This window comes from Hemicordylus capensis, chromosome 6, assembly GCF_027244095.1.
Source record: "Hemicordylus capensis ecotype Gifberg chromosome 6, rHemCap1.1.pri, whole genome shotgun sequence".
NCBI classification, from domain to species: Eukaryota; Metazoa; Chordata; class Lepidosauria; order Squamata; family Cordylidae; genus Hemicordylus; species Hemicordylus capensis.
In genome coordinates this window covers 50380146-50402995 of record NC_069662.1, presented here as the reverse complement: position 1 = coordinate 50402995, position 22850 = coordinate 50380146, and the positions used below count along the sequence as shown (strand labels likewise).

The 22850-nt window shown below is 45.6% G+C and overlaps 1 protein-coding gene across 3 annotated transcripts in view; it reads left to right on the top strand.

Annotated features, from left to right (window-relative positions):
• The window catches only part of ACLY (ATP citrate lyase), a 69535-nt gene that overhangs the window by 39183 nt on the left and 7502 nt on the right, over positions 1-22850 (top strand). For 2 of the 3 annotated variants that reach the window (XM_053264019.1, XM_053264021.1), the window contains 14 exons: positions 214-331; positions 1862-2016; positions 2572-2662; positions 3741-3770; positions 7673-7814; positions 9075-9243; positions 10151-10255; positions 10670-10866; positions 12117-12198; positions 14373-14483; positions 15601-15728; positions 17985-18078; positions 18789-18943; positions 21150-21300. In XM_053264019.1, the coding sequence (XP_053119994.1) occupies positions 214-331; positions 1862-2016; positions 2572-2662; positions 3741-3770; positions 7673-7814; positions 9075-9243; positions 10151-10255; positions 10670-10866; positions 12117-12198; positions 14373-14483; positions 15601-15728; positions 17985-18078; positions 18789-18943; positions 21150-21300 (1728 nt within the window). The remainder of the gene's footprint in view (positions 1-213; positions 332-1861; positions 2017-2571; positions 2663-3740; positions 3771-7672; positions 7815-9074; positions 9244-10150; positions 10256-10669; positions 10867-12116; positions 12199-14372; positions 14484-15600; positions 15729-17984; positions 18079-18788; positions 18944-21149; positions 21301-22850) is intronic. The other variant, XM_053264020.1, reaches the window with a different exon arrangement.

The following is a 22850-nucleotide window of genomic DNA, read 5'->3' as shown; positions in this document are numbered from 1 at the left end:
TGAACACTGGCTCAGTTCCTACCTGAAAATCTTGAGTGTCCCAGATTCAAATATGGAAAACAAATAATATAGGGATAGCGTGTGATTTAGATTTGTCTTGTCAAATGCCCTTTACATGGGCAAAGGTGAAATAAAATGCAAAGGAAGAAGTATTGTTGCACATTTTAGAGTTGGATTGTGTGATTATTTTATTTTGGATCTTTCCTATTGCAGGGTATTGTTAGAGCCATTAAGGATTATCAGGGCCCTCTGAAAGAGCACGAGGTGAGGATCTTCGTGAGAAGAGGAGGCCCAAACTACCAGGAAGGTCTGCGAGTCATGGGGGAAGTAGGTAAGGAGGCTTTGGAGGATTATTTGAAGGTTCCCCCCCCCATGAGTGGCATTGCATTCATTTTTGTTTCTCCTCTAAACCTGAGTGCTAAGCTTTATAGAAGGGATAGACAAGGGCTCCGCCCAGCTCCCATCTCGTCCCTAGCATAACCTCTGATATGAAAGACGCTCCTCTGCCACTGCTCTCCATGCATCTAAGCCCACTTCATCACACTTGGGCCAAGATGCTGACTAAGGGCTCTTTAACATTCTCCCTGACGTGAACTACAAAGGATACTCCAGTCAAAGTACTCATATACACCTCGGGCAGATGTGAGTAAGTGACTGAAGTGCATAAGTGGAAGTGTTCTGCCAAAGTCCCTGTGTATGTTCTCACTGGGAAGGAGAGAATGGTGGTGATCACCTCTTATCTGTAATTTGGCTCCAATGTTAGTGAGTGAAGTTGGCGTTGCTGGCCTTCCAGCCAGGAGCAGCCCAAGGTATTTGGACTCCTGAAGCAAGGTGAAAAATACCACCTCCCCACTGTGGTGCTCATCCTGTACCTGAGCAAACTGTTGCTCAGAATGAGGCCAAGTTAGAGTCAGCTGCTTTATAGGGCTAAGATAGTTAAGAGCCAATTGGCTCCTTGTGTCACATGGTCCTAGCTGGGCTGGGTTGCTATAATACTTCCTCCAGTCCTCTGTAGTAATGGTGGTGCAGCACAGCTAAAATCATTCCAGCAATTCCCACCCTTCCAAACAGCTCCTGTTGGACTCTACTGTCAGAGTGACTGGTTTGAGACCCCTGGCGCTTTACATACATCTGGGGTTTGAGGAGTTTAAAAGTTACATTTTTTTCTTTTAACTTCCTAAATTGTTCTATAAACAATGAAAACAATTTCATCTCCAAAAGCGCCAAAAAATAAATAAATTTCCCAAAATGCATGAGGTTACACATAGCCTAAGTTAATTTCTCATGCAAGACACTAAAGGGGGCGGGTTGGGGAGAATAAGGGAGACAGCAATTAGTAGACCAGCAACAAGTGTGTTATAGGAGGTTACACAACATGAGCTGCCTTTATCAATAAAACAAAGCAAAGTTATTTGGCTTGGGAAACTTCAGGTTATGCCAGTCCCAAGAAATTTAATGGATGAGTTCATCCATAGTTAATCCAGTCCCATATTTGTTGATACCAAGTAGTCTGTGTTTGGCTGTCTTTTTAGTTTGCCCTGACTTGGGAAGTTGGGAGATAACTAAATTTTATGCAAAGAGGTGGGAAAGATATTCAGAAGTGTGGTATGCTCTTTTTCTTTTCTAAAGCTGGAAAATAGCTTCAGGGGCCATTCTGACTTTTGCCATCAGGGCTAGTGGGTCTTTAAATTGGCCACACATTACAATTGCCACCTCTCTTCCCCCTGCCCCACTCCCTTTCCCTGCAGTCCTCTCACTTGATGATGTCATCAGTGTGCACCAGGGCCATGTGAGGACCCTCTTCTCCACCAAAGCTCAAATTGATCCTTCTTCCTGATCTGCTTCTGCTCTTTGCATTTAGGAAAAACTACAGGCATTCCTATTCATGTCTTCGGCACGGAGACCCACATGACTGCCATTGTTGGCATGGCTCTGGGACACCGGCCCATCCCAAACCAGCCTCCCACCGCAGCTCACACTGCAAACTTCCTCCTCAATGCCAGTGGCAGCTCATCGGTAAGTCTCCGTTTACATCTTAGTGTTTTGACCCTCAACATAGAAAATGTGATGGAAAAGAATCCTAGCCTAGCCTTCTCTTTGGTATGGTAGGAGGGAATTTTTCAATATGGAAGGGTATTTAATCACATGAGCCGCCACCTGCAATTTGAAGTGGACCACCAATATATGAGTAGTAGTAATAAGTTGACCACCCCAGTGAAAACTAGGATACTTTTGCAGGAAAGGAAGGAGAATCCAACCTGGAATCACATACATGTGTGTGTATACACATGCAAGTTAAGCAATTGTGCATGCGTGCACACATATGTGCATGCACATGTGTGCGCGCACACATGTGCGCATGCACAGTTGCTTAATTTGCATAACTTATTCTGACTGGAAATAAAACAAAACCCAGAAGTGCTCTAAGCAGTCTGTCCTGGATATATTCTCCTGAACATGAAAAGGATGTGAACATTAGTTGTAAACAAGAATACTTGATAAATTCCTATTACCTGCTTAATGCATGTCAGTGAGCTACTGACTGCATCCTTCGGTTTCTCTACTCTTCAGACACCGGCACCAAGCAGAACGGCATCTTTTTCCGAGTGCAGACCTGACGAGCTGGCTCCAGCCAAGAAGGCAAAGCAGGCAGTACCTTCTGGTAAGCTTCTGGTTCCATTCTGGAAGACCTTGCAGAGCCGCTTTCCAGCAAAAATAGACTCATCCTTGTGCTTGCTATTAGAGCCTTGAGGTGCCCATTCTTCACCTTCCCATGTACCATTTCCCTTCTGGTGGACTAAAAGAGATCTATGATGCGGAATGGGTAGCAGAGACATGATTGACTAGTATAATTAGGTGGGGGAGAAATGAGATGAAACAGGGATGTTTTGGCAGTTTCCAAAAGTTATTGCAAGGAAGATAGTTCTTCACTTTTTATTCAGCATGGGTTGGACAGGAAGTGACATCTTTAAGAACATCTGGAAAGTTGGTTCATATTGTACAATAGGGGAAACGCAGAATAATGTGGATTTGAGGCAGGATTTGCAGATCCTGTGGCTAGCATGGCAGTTCGGGTGGTTGCATGCTAAACCTATGCTGTCAGGAGGAATGTGTGTCTCCCTGCTACAGCATCCTTTGGCTTCTCTGGAACCTTATCTCCTCCCCCACGCCCACCCCCCCACATGTCATCCAGGGGGCTTTCCTCGGGACCGAAAATCACTAGCTGACACCCTGACTAAATTACTCCTCAAAAGTCCTATTGAAATTAGTCATTTAGAGCAGGCTTCCCCAACCTCTGGCCCTCCAGATGTCGCTGAACTACAACTCCCAGCATCCCTAGCCACAATTTATTGTGGCTGGGTATGCTGGGAGTTGTAGTTCAGCAACATCTGGAAGGCTGCAGGTTGGGGAAGCCTGATTTAGAGTATCTCCTGAGTAGTGCTATTGAGTAACTTGATCTGGATGTCGGCCAGTGTTTTGAAGAGAAACTATGTTTTGGTGGACCATCGCCTTTTTGGGTCACTTGTCTGCTGTGATCAGTCTTTTCACTGACTGACGGCGTTCTCCCTGCCCCTAATGGAATTTAAAGGAGCCCAGAGTTGCTAGACACCCTTTTGAAAACCACTATACTAAGTCTAGAATACAGCTGCTTCCTTCAGTCTCCCTGATCCTAATGCGAGACAAAAGCAAGGCAGTTGGTCTGGTTGGATTTCTTGCAATGGTAATTCTCTCTTTAACAGATGCATCCCCAACTTCAAGAACTGTTCAAGGTAGGACCCCACAACTAGTTCAACATGCCCAGCCTTGCTACTAGCTGCTTGTACAGTTCTTTTCAATTGGTGTGGTTTTGTGTTTTGGTTTTTGGTTTGTTTCTGCTCTCTCTCCTCTTTGCCACAATGTGCAGTGTTGCCTGGTTGATCCCTGCCTACTCTTGACCCTGTTTAATGTGACTCTTTAAAGCACCCCCTTGTGTTTTATTTTAAAATAAAAATATGACCAGGAGGGCCCAAGTAATCTTTGAGCGCCAATTACCACAGAGTATTTGGTACTAAAAATTGCCGCAAGTGCTTCCAAACTGGTACAGTCCCCATGCTGAACAATGCTGCTGCCTTGTATTGGGTCAGGCCATTGGTCCATCTAGCTGAGTATTGAACCCTTCTTCATGCAAAACACCTGCTCTACCACAGAGCTATGGCCTCTCCCCAAATGCAGTCTTTATTAAACTTCCAGTGTTCTAGCCACCCTGTTGGTAAATGCCAAACACAGAGCTTCAGCATCAAGACACAGGAATAGAACACCACTCAAATCAGTGTCCATAGACAATGTACAATGGCAACTTTCAGTATAGCACCAGAAGTTCAGGCTGTAATGTGACTCTCATCTTTCTCTCTCTCTCTGTCCCTGCTCCATGATGGTCACCATCTCTAGTGTTGGCTTATTGAGTATTTCCTGTTGGTAATCTTCAGCGGAGGGACACCTAATGGCTTGACTTACCAAGCCAGAGGTTGCCGGTTCAAAACCCCGCTGGTGGGAAACACCTATATCGGGCAGCAGCGATATAGGAAGATGCCGAAAAGTATCATCTCGTACTGCACGGGAGGAGGTAGTGGTAAACCTCTCCTGTATTCTACTAAAGACAACCACAGGGCTCTGTGGTTGCCAGGAGTCGACACTGATTCGACGGCACACTTTACCTTTAATCTTCAGCAGGGGACATTGATAGGCCCCTAGAAATGCAGGGTTTTGTGCAGGAGAGGCAATTCCATTCATGGATCCAGCCAAAATTAAAAAATCAAAATTACAACAACCAGTGATATAATGCATATATTGGCCTTATGCTGAGGACACCTGGGTTCAAATCCTAACTAAAGCCATGAAGCTCACTCAGCATAGAAATGTAACATGTGAATTAATGCCTTGATTTTACTCCCCAGACAGAAAAGACACTTGTATCAATTTTGTTGCTTCTCCCACCATTCCCTTTCTGTCACTCCATTTCCTCCTCCCTGCCCCATGCCCCATTTTGAGCTCCCCAAGCTTGGTCTGGGATAAAACAAAAGGCCCCCTTTCTCCTCACCCCACTGCAGCCTTTGTGATAGATTGTGGTGGTCTAGGAGCCTTGCAGTGGCGCAGTGTGTCTCTTGTGCTGCTTTCTTTGTGTGATGCTGCTGAGGAGAATGGAAAGGGTAGGGTGGGGCATCGCAGGTGAGAGACCTCCCTGGAAACATACCTGAGTGTTTGTCCTGGAGATGGAGCAGCCGCCATTGTGGTTCAGTGGACTGACTTGGCTACCCAAGTAATCACGTGAGACAGCGGGCAAGAATTAAATGAAGGCCCAGTTCTCACATGCCTCTCTTGTTTTGAGAAGTAAAGCAAATGGTAGCAGGACAAAGATCATTTGACCTCAGATTTGTAGAAAGGTTATAATTGATACCAAAGGGTTACATTAAGAAATGAAGAACTTTTACCCTATCTGGTTCCACTTCATATGTTATACAGGCTCCTTCAATGAAGGGGTGAATTGTTCTGTGACAACTCTATCCATTTTTATCTCTCTCCACCCCGCCCACCACCTCCAAGTTGGTAGTATTTTTTAGGGATGTGCATGAACTGGCATTGGGCCAGTTTGGCGGCGGCGGGGGTTTTTTAAAAACCTCTTTAAAGGACCGGGAGGGTGCTCTTACCTCCCCACCCCCCCACCCCACACACACACGTTTGCCTCGCTGACACCGTCTCAAAAACTGCTGGTGGGAGCGGCAGCATATCTTCTTGCCACCCCGGTCAGCGGCAAACCGGAAGTGCCTGGTGCGCACACCAGACACTTCCGGTATGCCACTGACTGGAGCGGCAAGGAGGTACGCAGCTGCCCTGCACCAGGTGTTTTGGAGACGGTGCCAGTGGGGGAAATGTGGGGGGGGGTAAGAGCACCCTCCCAGTCCCTTAAAGGTAACCCCTCTGCTGTCGAACCTGACTGCCGGTTTGGAGATCCAGAAAAGTATCTCCGAACCAGTCCATGCACATCCCTAGTATTTTTGTCCATTGGTTTAATTTGAGGGTCTCCCTCAAAGGGCATTGGGGTCATTTAGACCCATTAAAGCTAGCAGTGTAGAGAGGGAATAAAACTCAGAACGTTCAGAGTGGTATTGGGGTGGAATCCTAAATTCTCTCAACATGGTGAAAAGACTCATTTTGCACAATAGCTTGCTTTTATGTTGGTGCAACAGTTAAGTAAAAATCATTCAATGTATGTTTGTGTGTTTAATTTATACCTCCAGGAGACACAGAGTTGAAGGGAAACGTGCATAAATAAGAGGACCCCTCCATGGAAATTTACACTGGGGATCATTATCCCTGTTCCCTCTAACAGGGATACTCCGATATTGCTGACTACAGCTCCCAGCATCCCCAGCTACAATGGCCTTTGTCTGGGGATTATGGGAGTTGTAGTCAGCAATATCTGGGAATCTCTGTTTGAGGGAACACTGGACCCCATATAACCATCTCTGCACAGTTGGACCTGTGTGCTACAAATGGTGATGACCCTTAATACAGTTTCATATTTTATTTTAAATTGGAGTCATTATCAAATCTTTTTTTCTAAAATGATGACTTAATTGAGATCTTTTTGACCACACTATCAGATTAGTAGAGTGCTTCTTACAAGTGCAGTAGGGAGAAGTAGTGGCTTTTCCTAATCTCTGCAAAGAAACATTTCCTGTCTGCTCCACCCTATTTCCAGGTGTCTAGTTTTCTCCTCCCTCCGGAGGACTTCTGTTCCTTGCTTTAAAGCAGGACTACACAACTTTGTTGCCCCAGCTCTTGTTGGACTACAACTCCCATCATTCCTGACTACTAGCCACTGTAGATGGGGATGATGAGAGTTGTAAGCCAACAACAGCTGGTGCACCAAAGTTGTGCAGCCTTGCTTTTAAGATGGTGTTGAGAGGCAGGGCTTCTGAAGCCCCTGGCTTCATGGTAACATTAAGCACCTATTCAAATGGAGGTGTTAACAGCACTTGTAATGTGTTGGTCTTGTGGTAGCAAGCATGACTTGTCCCCTTAGCTAAGCAGGGTCTGCCCTGGTTGCATATGAAAGAAATGCGAGCACTGGAAGATATTCCCCTTTGGGGATGAAGCGGCTCTGGGAAGAGCAGAAGGTTTCAAGTTCTCTCCCTGGCTTCTCGAAGATAGGGCTGAGAGAGAGATTCCTGCCTGCAACCTTGGAGAAGCCGCTGCCAGTCCGTGAAGACAATACTGAGCTAGATAGACCAATGGTTTGACTCAGTATATGGCAGCTTCCTATGTTCACCCAGCAATCTAGTGATATGTGTTTTGGGTTTTTCTGTGGCTGCTAACCTACTGTTGAACAGGCAAGCCTGTTTCATACTTGCTCTGTGGTAACTTAAGGGCTGGCACTCCTGAGGGCTGGTGAATGGAAACCTTCCCGGTAGGAAGCTGATGAGTCCGGCTGCTTCATCTCCAGTGTTTTGCTGTGTTTGAATGGCTGGTGTGTTGGTCCTTTCCTGTAATGCGGAGTGAGGTGTCTGACCAGGGATGACTCTTGGGGCTCTTTGTCTGACCTTTCATTGCTATCAAGTCCTTTGTGTGTATTAAATGGGTGGGTGGGGTTGTCCTCTCTCTCTTTTTCACCCCCCCCCCCGCCACCATGCAGGTAAAGCCACAACCTTGTTCAGCCGTCACACCAAGGCAATCGTGTGGGGGATGCAGACTCGTGCTGTGCAAGGCATGCTGGACTTTGACTACATCTGCTCCAGGGATGAGCCTTCAGTAGCTGCTATGGTTTACCCATTTACGTATGTTCATGTTATGGCTGCGTGTTACACCTCCCTGCATCTGATTCCTCCCTGCCAATTTTGAAGGGCTGGACAAGATGGCTAGCTGGGACAGGCACTGTCCTTATTCAGATAACATTTCTCCTGTCCCCTTCCACTCTCTCTTTCTGCAAAGTTGGGGATCCTTTGTGTGTGCCTTCCCCAATCTGATTCTTCCTACTTATCCTTCCTATCTGGAACTAGAGTACCATTCAATCACCTGTGTATCCTCCTCATACCTCCTGCCCCATTGCACAACCCAGAATTTGGGCCTGGCAGGATCTTTTCTCACCTGACCCTGTGGATTGTTCAACCCTGGCAGGATCTCTTTCCTGTGTATGTATGTATTTGTTTGTTTCGGCCCAAGGCCAGCATAATGCATGCATGCCACTTTTTCCTGCAGGCTTGCCTGCCAGCTACTTCCTGATTGGTTTTGTTACCACCTACCTGATGGTGTTTCGCAGCCCTTCCTTTCCCTTCCGGTCAATAGAAGAGGCAATGTGAACCTTCCCCTGCTCTTCAGTCTTCAGAGGGAGGATCTGTTGTGTGTTGCTGGTAGACACACAGGTTGGGGCCACCTTGACAGTGATACCCAGATGATAGAACAATTTGTCACTGGAGTTCTGGATAGCCCCTGCCCCGCCCCCTGCAATCATCTCTTCATGCTAACAGAAAATGTGGTTTGCACACACTCTTTGATTAAAATGTTTTAATTTGTGAGGTATATGTGCTCTGCTCCCTTTTAGTTATCATTGATGCTCTTTGCTCTTTTACTTTAGTTGTTTTAAAGATGGTGTTCTGTTTTCATTGAAGTTGCTAGCTGCCTTGGGGACTCTATTGTGGAGCTGAAAGGCAGGATAGATCTATTTTGATAAGTGAAATAGAAAACTAGCATGTCAGCAGAAGGCTAATCTAGAGAGTACAGTACTAGCATGCTAGTTTCCTAGCATGTGTTTAATGGAGAAGAATTTGGCCAGGTGGCCCCCACTCCCAGAATTCTAAAGTGTAGAACTTGGGCACTGGCTTCTCACCTCCCTAAGAACTCTGCCTAAGACAGTGCTCGGAAAAGAAGTTTCATATGCTGCTGCATCAGAAATGCTGCAAGTGCAGCCTTGTACAGGTGTACTGTAATGAGGCCAGCCCTGTGGTTGGGGAAACTTGAGAACACAGATGTGTGCCTGTGCACTTCTTTCGCAAATAAATGAATGTTGGTCTATTCTCCCACCCCACCCCCCGCCGTAGTGGTGACCACAAACAGAAGTTCTACTGGGGCCACAAAGAGATACTTATCCCTGTCTTCAAGAATATGGCAGATGCCATGAAAAAACACCCAGAAGTGGATGTGCTGATCAACTTTGCGTCCCTCCGCTCAGCTTATGACAGCACCATGGAGACCATGAACTACCCACAGGTGTGTGGAGTGGGTGGGATTTCTGGCAAAGTCTTGATGGCCGTTCGTGAAATCCGGAAACAAGAATCTTCTTCCCATGAGAGCAGTTCCGTTAGCTGTTTCCAAAAGCAGAGCTAACGTTTCCAGGGGAGAAAGCTTAAATGTCGAATTGAGAAAGCATGAGCACTGGGAAAATGCACTGTACTTTAGAAACTCTTTCTTGGGACTGTTGCATGTTCAATCGATGACCATGAAGGCTTCGTTTAAAATGGAACACTGGGAGTCTTGCCACTTAAGCAAAGGCTATGGTCTAGGGATGTGCACCAACCTGTTCGGAGGCCCTTTTACGGGCCTCCGAACAGGTTCGAACACTGGCCTGTTTGAACATTCATGGGGGGGGGGTATTGGACTTTAAGGGCGGGGGAGGGTGCACTTACCCCTCCCCCCTCTTCCCCCCTGGTTCCTGTAAAATCTTTTGGGGCGGCAGCATACCTCCCTGCCGCCCATTCCCCTCATGTGCCCGGTACTTCTGGCCAAAGAGGGGAAGGGGCAGCAGGGAGGTACGCTGCCACCCTGAAAGATTTTACAGGAACCGAGCACCAGCGGCAGAAATGGAGGGGGAGGGTAAGTGCACCCTCCCCCGCCCAGTTCCGTGCACATCCCTACTATGGTCTGCAAGACCATGATGGGATTCCATAGGCCTTGCTAGCCATGTTTCCTTTCTGTGAGTTGTGTTTGGCAGTTTAGGGTAATTGTTCCCACCGCAGAACATTAGATACAGGCAGTCCTGCTTCAGGAGGTTCTGTTCTGGAGACTGCCCTGCACATAGGAGCCCAAAAGACTTGGCTGGCCTTCCTTTGGCTGTTGCTCTCAAATCTCTGGAGAGACTTGTAGAAATTATTGTTACTGCTTCTTTCTTGGACTACAGATTCGCACCGTGGCCATAATTGCAGAAGGCATCCCAGAGGCACTGACCCGCAAGTTGATCAAAATGGCAGATGAGAAAGGAGTCACAATTATTGGCCCTGCAACGGTGAGAGAAGAGAGAAACAATTTCCTCTGGCTTGTTTTGTGCTTGATTTAAAAAAAAAAAATTATGGGGAGAGGACTTGATTACTAAACAGTGGTGCAGTATATGTAAGTGCATTGTGGTTTTTCTTTTAACTGAACATATGGATCTCTTGCTGTAAGGAACACTGGTTAAAGGAACAGCTGTCATGATGAGGAGGCTTTTAAAGCAGGAGGGAAATTCGGAGTGGGGTGATTTGGGGCTGCTGCCCAGATGTGTTCTGTGATCAATCTGAGCCTGTCCTGCATGTCCAAACATTTGTGTGTCATTTGAACTCTGAATTGAAATGTCTACTTTTATGGGGGGGGGGGGACACTTCAAGTCATTCTGTGAATTACAGAGAACTTGATATTTCATTTTCTTATCTTTGTGTTCTAGGTAGGTGGAATCAAACCAGGCTGCTTTAAGATTGGAAACACAGGCGGAATGCTGGATAACATCCTGGCATCTAAGTTGTATCGCCCAGGCAGTGTAGCCTATGTCTCCCGCTCAGGAGGGATGTCCAATGAACTCAACAACATCATCTCCCGGACCACGGATGGTGTATTTGAAGGGGTAGCCATTGGTGGGGATAGGTGAGAACATTGACTAATTGGCCAAAGTATACCTCAGGTGTCTCCCCACTTGCCTGCTGCTGCTACCACCCCCACTTCTGTGCTTCCTTCCCCTTTTGTTGGCCATGCCCCTGACATCCCTCGCTGGCCCAGACACCACCCTCTTCCTGTTCACCTCGGTTGAGGTGTGCTGCCAACGATTGGTGCTTACATGCTGCAAGGCAATAGCATGTATCCATCACTGGCAGGGAGGAGAGCTGGTCTTGTGGTAGCAAGCATGAATTGTCCTCTTTGCTAAGCAGGCTCTACCCTGGTTTGCATATGAATGGGAGTCTACATGTGAGCACTAGGATATTCCCCTTAGGGGAGGGGGCCACTCTGGGAAGAACGCCTGCCTGCTTACATGCATGCAGAAGGTTCCAAGTTCCCTCCCTGGCATCTCCAAGATAGGGCTGGGAGAAACTCCTGCTGGTAACCTTGGAGAAGCCGCAGCCAGTCTGGGTAGACAGTACTGAGTTAGATGGACCGGTGGTCTGACTCGGTATAAGGCAGCTTCCTGTGTTCCTTCGCACACGGGCCTCTCTTCTTTGCCACTGTGCTAACATCAACTCCTCCCTTTCCCTCCAAGCACCAAACTTGTTCATTTTATCTCTGGACAAATATGGTGCTTGGAGGGGAGAGAGTGGTGCTAGTGCGGCAAAGGAACGAGGCCAGCATGCAAAGTTGGTGGTGCTGGATGAACACTAACCATTGCCTCTTGGCATGTGAGCGGTGGCAGTGCTCTCCATCCAGCGGGGGGGTGGGGGGAGGTGGTGTTGACTCCAGCCCAGAGTGGGAGTTGCTGATCCTAAGCCGCTAATGGCAACAAGCTGCTGCTGTGCCTTATACTGAGTCAGTCCGTTGCCCCTGTATTGGGTACTCCTGACTGGCAACAGCTCTCCAAGGACTTGGGCAGAGGTCCTTTCCTGGAGATTCCGGGGATTTAAATCTGGAGCTCTTTTTGTGTGCAAAGTGTGTGTTCGACCTCTAAGCCGTAATGCCCCATATCTCAACCATGAATAACCAAAACGGCCTTCCACAATAACTAAATTGGTATATGGTCTGCGAATGGGCAAAACTGTTATTCAAGGGCCACGTGGGGGTATGTCATATAATTTTTTAATGTGCTTGCAGAAGGAAAGTAAAAGGACAGTTTGAACAGAGTTTAAAAAAAAAACAGGCCTGTTCATCTTGTATGAACAGCTCAACACAATTTCTTCTCTTCTTCTTAGATACCCTGGCTCCACCTTCATGGACCATGTATTGCGTTACCAGGACACTCCAGGGGTGAAGATGATTGTGGTGCTAGGAGAAGTGAGTAACTTCTTATTGGTTTCTGACCCTGCCACTGCTTGGAAGCAGAGTAGCTTAATGGTTTAATGGTGGCAGAACAGTTGTTGAAGTGGCGAGGAGCAGGAGTAGATGAATACAATAATGCCCTTAGCTGTTACGGTATAGCTAATAAGGCTCTACTCCACGCCATAGAAGACGGAGCACTGCTCAGAATAAGAGGGCAGTGTCTTCACAAGAGGCTGTGTTGAGGATTCCTTGTCTAAGGGAGGCCAGGGATCCTTAACACAGCACTCAAAACACGGCCATCTTAGTTGTGACAACAGTTGTGGAGTTCCTTCCTCTGGAGGCTTGGCAATTGGCATCACTGGGCAGCATCCTAACTAGTTAGTCTGAAACTAATGGGTCTTAAGTTAGTCATTATTATTATTATTATCTCTGGTTTACACAGTCAGACAGGTGTTATTAACAGGTTTGTTTTATCCAGACATCGAGTCCTTCCCAAGGACTTGGGATGCCAGAATTTTATTGTCAATTGTTATAGATATCGTTGCAGAATATAGGCTGTTCCCAGTAAAGCTGCTTTTTGTAATTGGCTGATGGTGATTTCTGTGGCCCCTATGGTGTTGAGGTGCTCTTCAAGGTCTTTTGGAACTGCACCACTGGGATTATTTTGGTCTTTTTCTGCCACAGCCTTTCAATTTCAATTTGTAGATCTTTGTATTTGGTGATTTTTTCTATTTCTTTTTCTTCTATTCTGCTATCCCCTAGTATTGCTATGTCGATTATTTTGACTTGTTTTTCTTTCTTCTCGACTACAGTGATATCTGGTGTATTGTGTGGCAGATGTTTGTCTGTTTGTAGTCGGAAGTCCCATAATATTTTTACATCTTCATTTTCTTCAACTTTTTCAATTTTATGGTCCCACCAATGTTTGGCTACAGGTAGCTTGTATTTTTTGCAGATGTTCCAGTGTATCATCCCTGCTACTTTGTCATGCCTTTGTTTGTAGTCAGTCTGTGCAATCTTTTTACAACAGCTGATTAGGTGGTTCACGGTTTCATCTGCTTCTTTACAAAGGCGGCACTTGCTGTTTGTGGTGGATTTTTCGACTTTTGCTCTTATTGCATTTGTTCTTAGTGCCTGTTCTTGTGCAGCCAGTATTAAACCCTCTGTTTCTTTCTTCAAGTTGCCATTCTTAAGCCATTGCCAGGTCTTGGTGATGTCTGATTTTCCACTTATATTGTGCAAATATTGACCATGCAGTGGTTTATTTTTCCATTTTTCTGCTCGGTTCTTGACTTGTTCTTTCTTGTAGGCCTGCTTTGTTTCATTGGTGTTGAATAGTTTTTCATTATTGACCATTTTAAGTGCATCTTCTTCACTGTCCTTGATATATTCTTCAAGGCCTCTTTTCTCCTCCTCTATTGTTTGATGGATTTGCAGCATTCCTCTTCCACCTGAGCTGCGAGGGAGGTATAGCCTATCGACATCACTGCGGGAGTGCAGAGCATGATTGATGGTCATGATTTTCCTGGTCTTATGATCTAGCATCTCTAGGAAAAATCATTATTATTATTATTACTATTACTATTACATTTTATATCCCGCTCTTCCTCCATGGAGCCCAGAGCGGTGTACTACATACTTAAGTTTCTTCTCACAACAACCCTGTGAAGTAGGCTAGGCTGAGAGAGAAGTGACTGGCCCAGAGTCACCCAGCTAGTATCAAGGCTGAATGGGGATTTGAACTCGGGTCTCCCCAGTCCTAGTCCAGCACTCTAACCACTACACCATGCTGGCTAACTTGTCTTATTGATTTCAAAGAGGATATGATTATTTTGCCTGCCTTTGGCACAGTGTTTTTGAAAAAAGCTTAGTCCTTGGGCTGCTCTTTTCTCCATAAATGTGGGACTGCTGTGGGTATTTAATAGGTAGGTTTTTGTCTTTAAACCTTTGTCTCTGGTTTCTTACAGCATTGCCTTTTATTTTTATTACTTTAATTGTGCAAAGAAACACTAGATCAACTTTAAATCTTGGGGGTGGGTTGGATCTGGAGATGTTGATGGCTCTTGTTAATCTTGTGTAATGCTCTTGTCCAAGCTTGTCTGAAACTAGGCCATGCTGAAATCTGTGCCCTCAAAAGAGCCTTGTTTACACATTGGAATTGCCCTGTTACGCTTTGCTCCTTTTTGTAGATTGGAGGAACAGAGGAGTACAAGATCTGCAGGGGTGTTAAAGAAGGCCGAATCACTAAACCGGTTGTCTGCTGGTGCATCGGGACCTGTGCTACCATGTTCTCTTCAGAAGTAAGTAGGATGTGTAGTGGCAAGAGAGGTTATTTGTGGTTGGGCAAATGGATATGGGTTAACCCTAACCCTACCTTCAAGGTAGGCTGCTATTAGTTGAAGACTGGTCCAGAGGCAGTAATCAGACATGGCTTCAACAAGCCTTAGAACACGGGTTACCTGCCTTCTGGCTCTGTGACTTGTGCCACCACCACTACCATCCATCCTGTCTTCAGAAGGGAGGAAAGGAGGATCTAGACTGATCAGCTCTATGTCCATACCTGACAAGATACTATGATTAAGCTGTTGGTCTGTGAGCATTTAGAAAAAAAGAGGGAACTAAGATTCAAAACTACCTTGACAGGCTCAAGCACTGAACCAAAATTAGCAAGTAGAAATTCAGCAGAGCTGTAAGAAAATTCAATTGCTGAAGTATAGGAATGGGGAACACCTGGCTTGGCAGCAGTATATGGGGAAAGGATCTACTTGTTGTTGGACCACATGCTGAACAAAGAGGCGCACTTACCCCTGGACTTAAGAACATAAGAACAGCCCTGCTGGATGAGGCCCAAGGCCCATCCAGTCCAGCATCCTGTTTCACACAGTGGCCACCAGATGCCGCTAGAAGCCTACAGGCAGGAGTTGAGGGCATGCCCTCTCTCCTGCTGTTACTCCCCTGCAACTGGTTCTCAGAGCCATCCAGCCTTTGAGATTGGAGGTGGCCCCTGCCGAGCTCCAAGGCCTCCACAGGCTCCTGGGGCCCCCCAAATCCTCTTTAGTCTGTCCCGGGTGGTGTGGTCACCTGGGCATGTCCCGGGTGGGGTCCCCAGGGGTGGTCCCAGGTGGTCGCCCAAGCATGTCCCGGGTGGTGTGGTCACCCAGCCGAGCATGATGCTTAATTTGCAAGGGAGGAGGGGCCTCCAAAGGCCTTTAGGTTCAGGCTCCAAAATTACCTAGGTGCACCTCTGGCTGAACATGAGCCAGCAGTGTGATGCAGATGCTAAAAAAGCTAATGCAGTCTTGCAAATGGAGGCATAGTGCAGAAACCTTAAAATATAGATAGTAATGAATAGGGCACCAATCTTGGTAAAGGGCCCTGATCTTAGTAAAGGCCCTTTTCTGCTTCTGATCTTAACAGGTACAGTTTGGCCATGCCGGAGCATGTGCCAATCAAGCATCCGAAACTGCCCTAGCCAAAAATCAAGCGCTGAAAGAAGTGGGTGTCTTCGTACCCCAGAGTTTTGATGAGCTGGGCGATGTGATTCAGTAAGTGGCCTCATAAGCTTTCCCCCACCTCTGTGATGCAGCAGTTGTTTGAAGCAAAGTTATAGTCCAAACTGTGGCTTATCAAGTCTGTGAATTCAGAACAAACACAATATTTAGCACTTTGCAAGCTGATCTCAAACTATGGTTTCAGATTAGTTTGGCCCCAAACAAACCATGCTTCGTAGGCAGGCTTGGGCTCAGAATGATATGAAACCATATTCTAGTGCCTAGAACCAAAGGAAAATGTAAAAGGCCTTCTGTGCAGTTGGGTTTGCTAGGCACATCTATGGAACAGAGCCATTTAATTAATAAAATATATAGCAGATGAGTACTAAATGTATGAAATACTGAAATACAATGATAGTATAAACAGCACTGGTGGTTATAGTTAAAATTTTAACTTCTACTGTAACCTCATTCAGAGAACTTGAGGCAGGTTACAATGGGCAGCCTCCAGAGTTGTCTTGTATTTGTGGAAGTACATGCTGCTTGTGCAAGAATGTTTCTAATTTCTCTCTCCTCCATCTGCTGCCCCCTATGCCATATGTCCCTGAGGGTTGGGAGACCCTTGAGAGCAAACCTTTCAGATGTCATAGAGGGCAGCAGAGGGGAAGGGCAGGTTGGCTAAAATTGCCCTGCCCTTCCTTTGCACAAGCAGAACATACTTCCACAAATGGAAGATTAATCTGTGGTCTTGCCCAGCACACAGAAATACAACCTGAAATACTGTGATCTAAGTTAGAATGCTGTAAACAAGACGACGGTGATGAATGCAGCAAGGCACTGTACAAAAATTAAACCACATCAACCCTGCCTGCAGGTAAATCTAAAGTGCAAAGAACAATCTGTGCATAAAGTAAAACTTGTTTAGGGTTCCATTTCACGAATGTATTTGCATAAACCAAAGGTTACCACAAAAAGGAATGTGACTCTGTACAAGAAAAATGACATATCTACATTGCTCAGGGAATTGCATCTACACCCACTCAGCAACATACCAAATTATCACATTAAATACCGCTGGAATAAACTAGAACAAGACTTACATTTTACAATAAGGTTCTGTAATCTTATCTCAAACAGTCTCTGTGGAAAGAGACTGAAATTATTTGTGCTTACCTGGTTTTTGATACAGTGGGGACATTCACTACAAATATCGTTATAAGTGGCTCATCTAAATCAGAAAGCAGTGTTTGACAGCATTTTTAAAAAATTTTACATTTATATCCCGCTTTTCCTCCAAGGAGCCCAGAGCAGTGTACTACATACTTGAGTTTCTCCTCACAACAACCCTGTGAAGTAGGTTAGGCTGAGAGAGAAGGGACTGGCCCAGAGTCACCCAGCAAGTCTCATGGCTGAATGGGGATTGGACCATTGAGCTTCTATAAAGCCCTGTGAGGAATCCTTTCTAGGATCTTTTTAACAAATTGTGTCCTCGATTAAGTTTTGCTGTATTCCCTAGACTTCATTTAGATTCCTAGGCTGCCTTTCTGCTTAAGGCACTCAACACTTGCGAGGCTGGATTTTAGCCAAACTTCACTGGCAACACAGGGTTGGGGGGACACTACTGGAAAGTCTTGCTCTTGTCCCAGTCAGCTTAACCCCCGACTCCTAACAAAAGATCACCTAGAAATAAACTTAAAATGCAAGTTCTAGCCTAATGCTTCAATCCTGAACCTTAGCACCGCCTCTGATAGTTTCCACAGCATCAACTGTTGTCGGACTGCAACTCCCATAACTTCTGGCTATTGTTCATTGTGGCAGGGAATGATGGGAGTGGTGATCCAACAACTGGAGAGCCTCAGATTGTTTGGCTGCGTGCCTCCCTTGGTTGTGCTCAAACTGTTAGAAATCAGTTCTAATTTGTTTAATAGCAAATTGCTTAATGTAGTTTCACAACATTAATGTTATAAAGGTATGCAGGCTTTAAAGTCAAACTGGTAATTACAAAGCAAGAGAATTTCAAGACCCCTCTTCCCTGTTTGTGTGGAGACAGATGGTTTTCTAAGGTAACTTTTGGGTGTGATTGTAAGAAAAATCAAAAGGATGGAACTACTTAGGGAGAATAGCAGACTTCTGGCAGGAGTGGGGGAGGTTATTGAGGAATAGCTTGAAAAATAGTGGTCAGTTGTTGCACCTGACAGCAAAGGACTGTATGGAGAATAAATATATGCTTTCATAAGCAGACTTGCACCTAGCCACCAGGTAAAGCTATAACAAGCTAACATGTATCCCTTTTTATTACCTTTCTGTAAGGTCTGTATATGAAGATCTAGTTTCCAAAGGAGTGATCGAGCCAGCACAGGAAGTGCCTCCCCCAACTGTGCCGATGGATTACTCATGGGCAAGGGTAGGTTTGCTGTTTCCTGACTAGTTCATGTAATTGCTGGGAAGTAACCCAAGGGGTTTGTGTAGTTCAGGGCTGCTTAACTTTGGTCCTCCTGCAGATGTTGGCCTACAGTTCCCATAATCCCTGCCTGTTGGCCACTGTGGCTGGGGATTATAGGAGTTGTAGTTCAAAAACGGTGGGGGGACCTAAGTTGATTAGGCCTGGTGTCGTTGAATGGGCTCCTTGGAATCCTCCAGTCAGAGGTCTGTATAGACTGAAAGCTTGCATAAGCTTGTGCTAAGATAAGATTACATGAAGTACAGTACATACTTCCTTCAGTTAACATTCTTGAATTGAATGTTTAGAGCAGGGCAGGATAGAGTGGATGTCCATCTTTAAAATAAAATAAAATGTGAATTAGAGGCCTAGTTCCCGCTGAAGCAGCAAACCTGTGCCTGGGTTGTACCTCTTCAGAATGCAGAGCGGGGCTCACATGAGTGAATGCTTCTCTATACAAAAATATAGACAATTATCATTTTGGGGAGAAGGACTCTAGCTTAACTTTCTCTCTGACATGCTAGATTTTTACTTGAAGGAAATAATTTGTATGGTGCAACACTTAATCAGGTGAGCCCCCACCTGCAGTCTGAAGTGGTACAGTCCAGGCTCAGGTCTACCACCTCAGAGAAAGCTAGGCCAGAGTCTCAGTGTTCTTCTTTTGCTCCCTTTAGGAGCTTGGTTTGATCCGGAAACCAGCTTCCTTCATGACAAGCATCTGTGATGAGAGGGGCCAGGAGCTGATCTATGCCGGCATGCCCATAACTGAGGTCTTCAAGGAAGAGATGGGAATTGGTGGTGTCCTGGGTCTGTTATGGTTCCAGAGAAGGTGAGGGCAGCTTTTCTAGATGGCACAGTTGTTTACCTGTCCAGTTTCCTCACCTGCAATTTTAGAGGTGTGGAGAAAGTGGCATCTGTGACAACATAACTTGCTAGCAAGTAACTTTAGCAGTTGATGGTCGAGGTGCCTTAGCCCACCACCCCTCCCTCCCTTTTTTCTCAAAAGTGGCACTACAGAAGTGGAGAGAGAAAAGGCAACAAGTAAGGACATATAGTGGTGTACAAATTCATGAGGGGTCTAGAGAGTGAATTTGAGGGAGGGGCCCCCTCTTTGAAATACAACTCGGTCATCTGCTGAAACTGGCAGATGCTTTGGGACAAACTAAAGGAAGTGCTTCCTCATACAGTATGCAGTTCATCTTATGGAACTGAATAAAACCTATTTGCAGCAGGGTGCTGTAGTGACCCAAGAGTAAATGGGTTTGAGAGGATTAGATAAATACCCAGAGAGCAAGTCTGTCTGATGATGGCAAATCACTATAACCAAGAGTACAGTCTTCATGTCCAAAGATTGAAAACTTCAAATTACCTGATGATGGGAATTCAATAGTGGGGTGTGGATATTGTCCCTGTGCCCTTTTGGAAAACAACTCTGGAGCTTAGGTTTTTATGTCCTAGAGCCAAAGATTCCACCTGAATAAAACATGTTTAATAGCTAGTGAAAGGCCAGTGGTTTTCAAGCTGCAATCCAGGAAACCCCAGGGATTCCTCACCTTGCCTCTCCCCTCTATCCCGTCAAGCATTTGAGATCAATCAGGAGTGACTCATCCATATGAGATGAGCATCCAATTTAGTGTAGGCATTCGTAGTAGTTGCCCTGTCACTGTGGAGCCCCTCACTGTTGCTATCTTATAAAAGCCAAATCCCCTCTTAATGTGGGTTGACTTCAATGGATGAGGTAAACTTTAGCAAAGGTTGATCCATTTCCATGTGAATTTTGTGTCCACTTCTTGTTAGCTTCCCAAGCCAAGTGACTATGCAAGCCAGGAATATATTTGTGTGTGTGTGTGTGTGTGTGTGTGTGTGTGTGAGTGAGAGAGAGAGAGAGAGAGACTGGGAAGTAAGGCAATGGATAAGTACCCATTAGCATGTTGAGAGCACTGCAACAGAGGGCGACTACAGGAACTGTAGGGTGGGGAAATGCACTGTGATTGATCCTACTTGTAACTGGAAGGGTTTGGGTCAGGGGAATGAGGGCCATGAAGAGTGTGCGAAGTGCGTTTGGACCCCATTTCTATATAAAGAAGAAACAGTGGTAGAGTTTGAGAGCTGATAATAGCCAGAGCTTAACTGTGATTGAGTTGAACATCATGTAGGGCAGTGTTTTTCAACCTCTTTGATGCCAGGGACTGACTGGCTGCCTTCATGAACTGTTGTGGACTGGATGCGCTGCTAAGAATAGGCACAGGTCCACAGATTGGTAATTGAGAGGCATTGGTGTGGGGTACCATGAGTGCTGTAGATCCAGTGCTTCTCCTGAAGACGATGGGTGCCATTGCTTTTATGGTAGTGTAAGGTGCGGCTGGAAATACTACATAAGGGACAGCGGTACCAAGGGGACACACAGCACTACTGCCCCTCTGCCCCACTTTCCACTTGCTAAAAATAAAAATATTGAGAAAGGGTTAATTCCTTGGGTCCAGCATACAACAGTAGAATATCACAGACAGCATTCACTGGGATTTCACAAATACTAACCCTAAACTCAGACAATGGCAGTCTTGCTGCTTCCTCCTCCTCCCATAAAATAGAGGCCAAATACCCCCACACACACCCGGTTTTCTCTCATTACTGATCCACCTGACTTCTCACTCCAATGTCTTTATCCAGGTTACATCTTTGCAATCTTCTCTCTGTATGAATCCAGGCATCCTTTCAGACCTGCTGGAGGGGCTCTGTTGGGAGGTTGAGTGATTGGGGCCTTCTCTGTAGTTACACTAACCCTTTGGAACCAGTAGCCTAACACCCCTGTGAACTCCCTTCTAGGACTATTCAGGAAAAGGTGTAGATCTTCTCTTATAGAAGAGCTTTTAATCTGGAGATCCTAATTTTCCTTTTTAGGCTATTAATATTTGTGTAGTTATGTCATTGATGGGTTTGGGGCTTGTGGCTTTATTAGTTGCTTTATGTAAGCAGAACTGAAAACAAGGTGAGGAGTAAGTAAACATGTTTTTAAAATATCTTTGGCCTACCAGGTTACCCAAGTATGCCTGCCACTTCATAGAGATGTGTTTGATGGTGACAGCAGATCATGGGCCAGCTGTGTCAGGAGCCCATAACACCATTGTCTGTGCAAGAGCTGGGAAGGACCTTGTCTCCAGTCTCACTTCTGGCCTACTCACCATTGTAAGCATTTAACAACAGTTTGGTTAAAGAAGCTCTTGGGAAAGCATGCTGTTGTCTGGATGTACCCAGGAGTTTTGTCCTTCCATGCTGAATGAATTTCCGTTTCCACAGTCGCAACATGCAAACTGTAAAACTTGACCCGGACCGTTGCTTGCAAGCCTCCCTTCCTTCCTATAAGCTTTGTAGCAAATGGCCCCTGAGTAGAGTCCCTCATACCTTGACTGAAGGCTTAAATGCAGCAGCCAGAACTGGAACTTTTTCTCTGGAGTAAGACAGAAATTCCCCTTTTTAAAATCTCTTGTTCAGCCATAACCATAAGCCAGACAATGCCTCTTTAATTCAGCTAACTGGTGTGAGTCGTACACAAACTGGGCAAAAATCATCAGTCACAGGTTCTTTATTAACAGACAGCTCCTACAGGCAGCCGGCAGCCTCTTAAAGTGAAACAGAAGCCCCCTAGAGGCTTGACCTGGCAGCGCATAGACAATAACTGAGACATGCAAGGTTCTTGTAGTTCAGCTGGCCATGTACTGAGTCACTCAGTGGTGCTCCTCTAGAGCAACTACCTATATGATTGTATCATGCAGATTTTATGAAAATTGGCATACAGATCCAGACCATTGTTCTATCTGGCATACAGATACAGACCATTGTTCTATATGTCAGGTATCTATTTTGGCAGCAGCTATGTAGGTCTTCAGTAGAGGCCTTTCCCCCGCTATGTGTAGATGGCCCACCTCTCTGGCTGGCTGTCTCTCTTGCTCACACTTGCAGAGTGTTCTGTCACTGAGCTATGGATTCTCCCCCAAATCTTACAACATGAAATATTGTGAACTAGGAGGTGAGGCCCATCGTTGACCAGGCAAAGTCATTCTGCGTAGATTACACTGTCAGAAAAGTTCAAGAAATGAAATCCAGGAGATCCTCTTAATATCACAGGGTAATATTAGTGGAAACTGCGATATTGGAATGCTTGACCTAACCCAAACAATGGAGTTAGGTTCCTTAGCTAAACAGTATCTCTTGTGCCAAGGGTAGATGGAGCAACCTGTGTAGGAAGAGTGGCTATTTAAGCTTTATATCTCCCCACATATCAGCTTAGAAGCATGGGGAGGTTCCAGTTTTAAACAACCCTCCCGCTTCTCATGGGGAGACTACATGGGGAGGTTTAAAGAAGCTATGCAAGAGGCGAGAGTGAATGAAGCAGCCTGCGCCTCTGGCACTGCTTTTTTAAATCTCACCGCGGGCCAGCTGAGAAGCCGGAGAGTGGCTCTGAAATGTATACCAATTTAGTTAGGGGTAGAAAATCGCAAATAACCAAAACTACCCCCCACAATAACTAAATTGGTATGCAGGGAGGTGGTCCATGAATGGGCAAAACTACTGTTCAAGGGCCTCTTGTGTGTGTCATCGAATTTTTTATTAATGTGCTTGCAGAAGGGAAGTAAAAGGACAGTTTGAAATTTGTAGGATTTTAACTTAAAACATAATATATTATTGAATACCATATTGGAAGTTTGAATCAAATTTGAAACAAACTTCTATTTTTG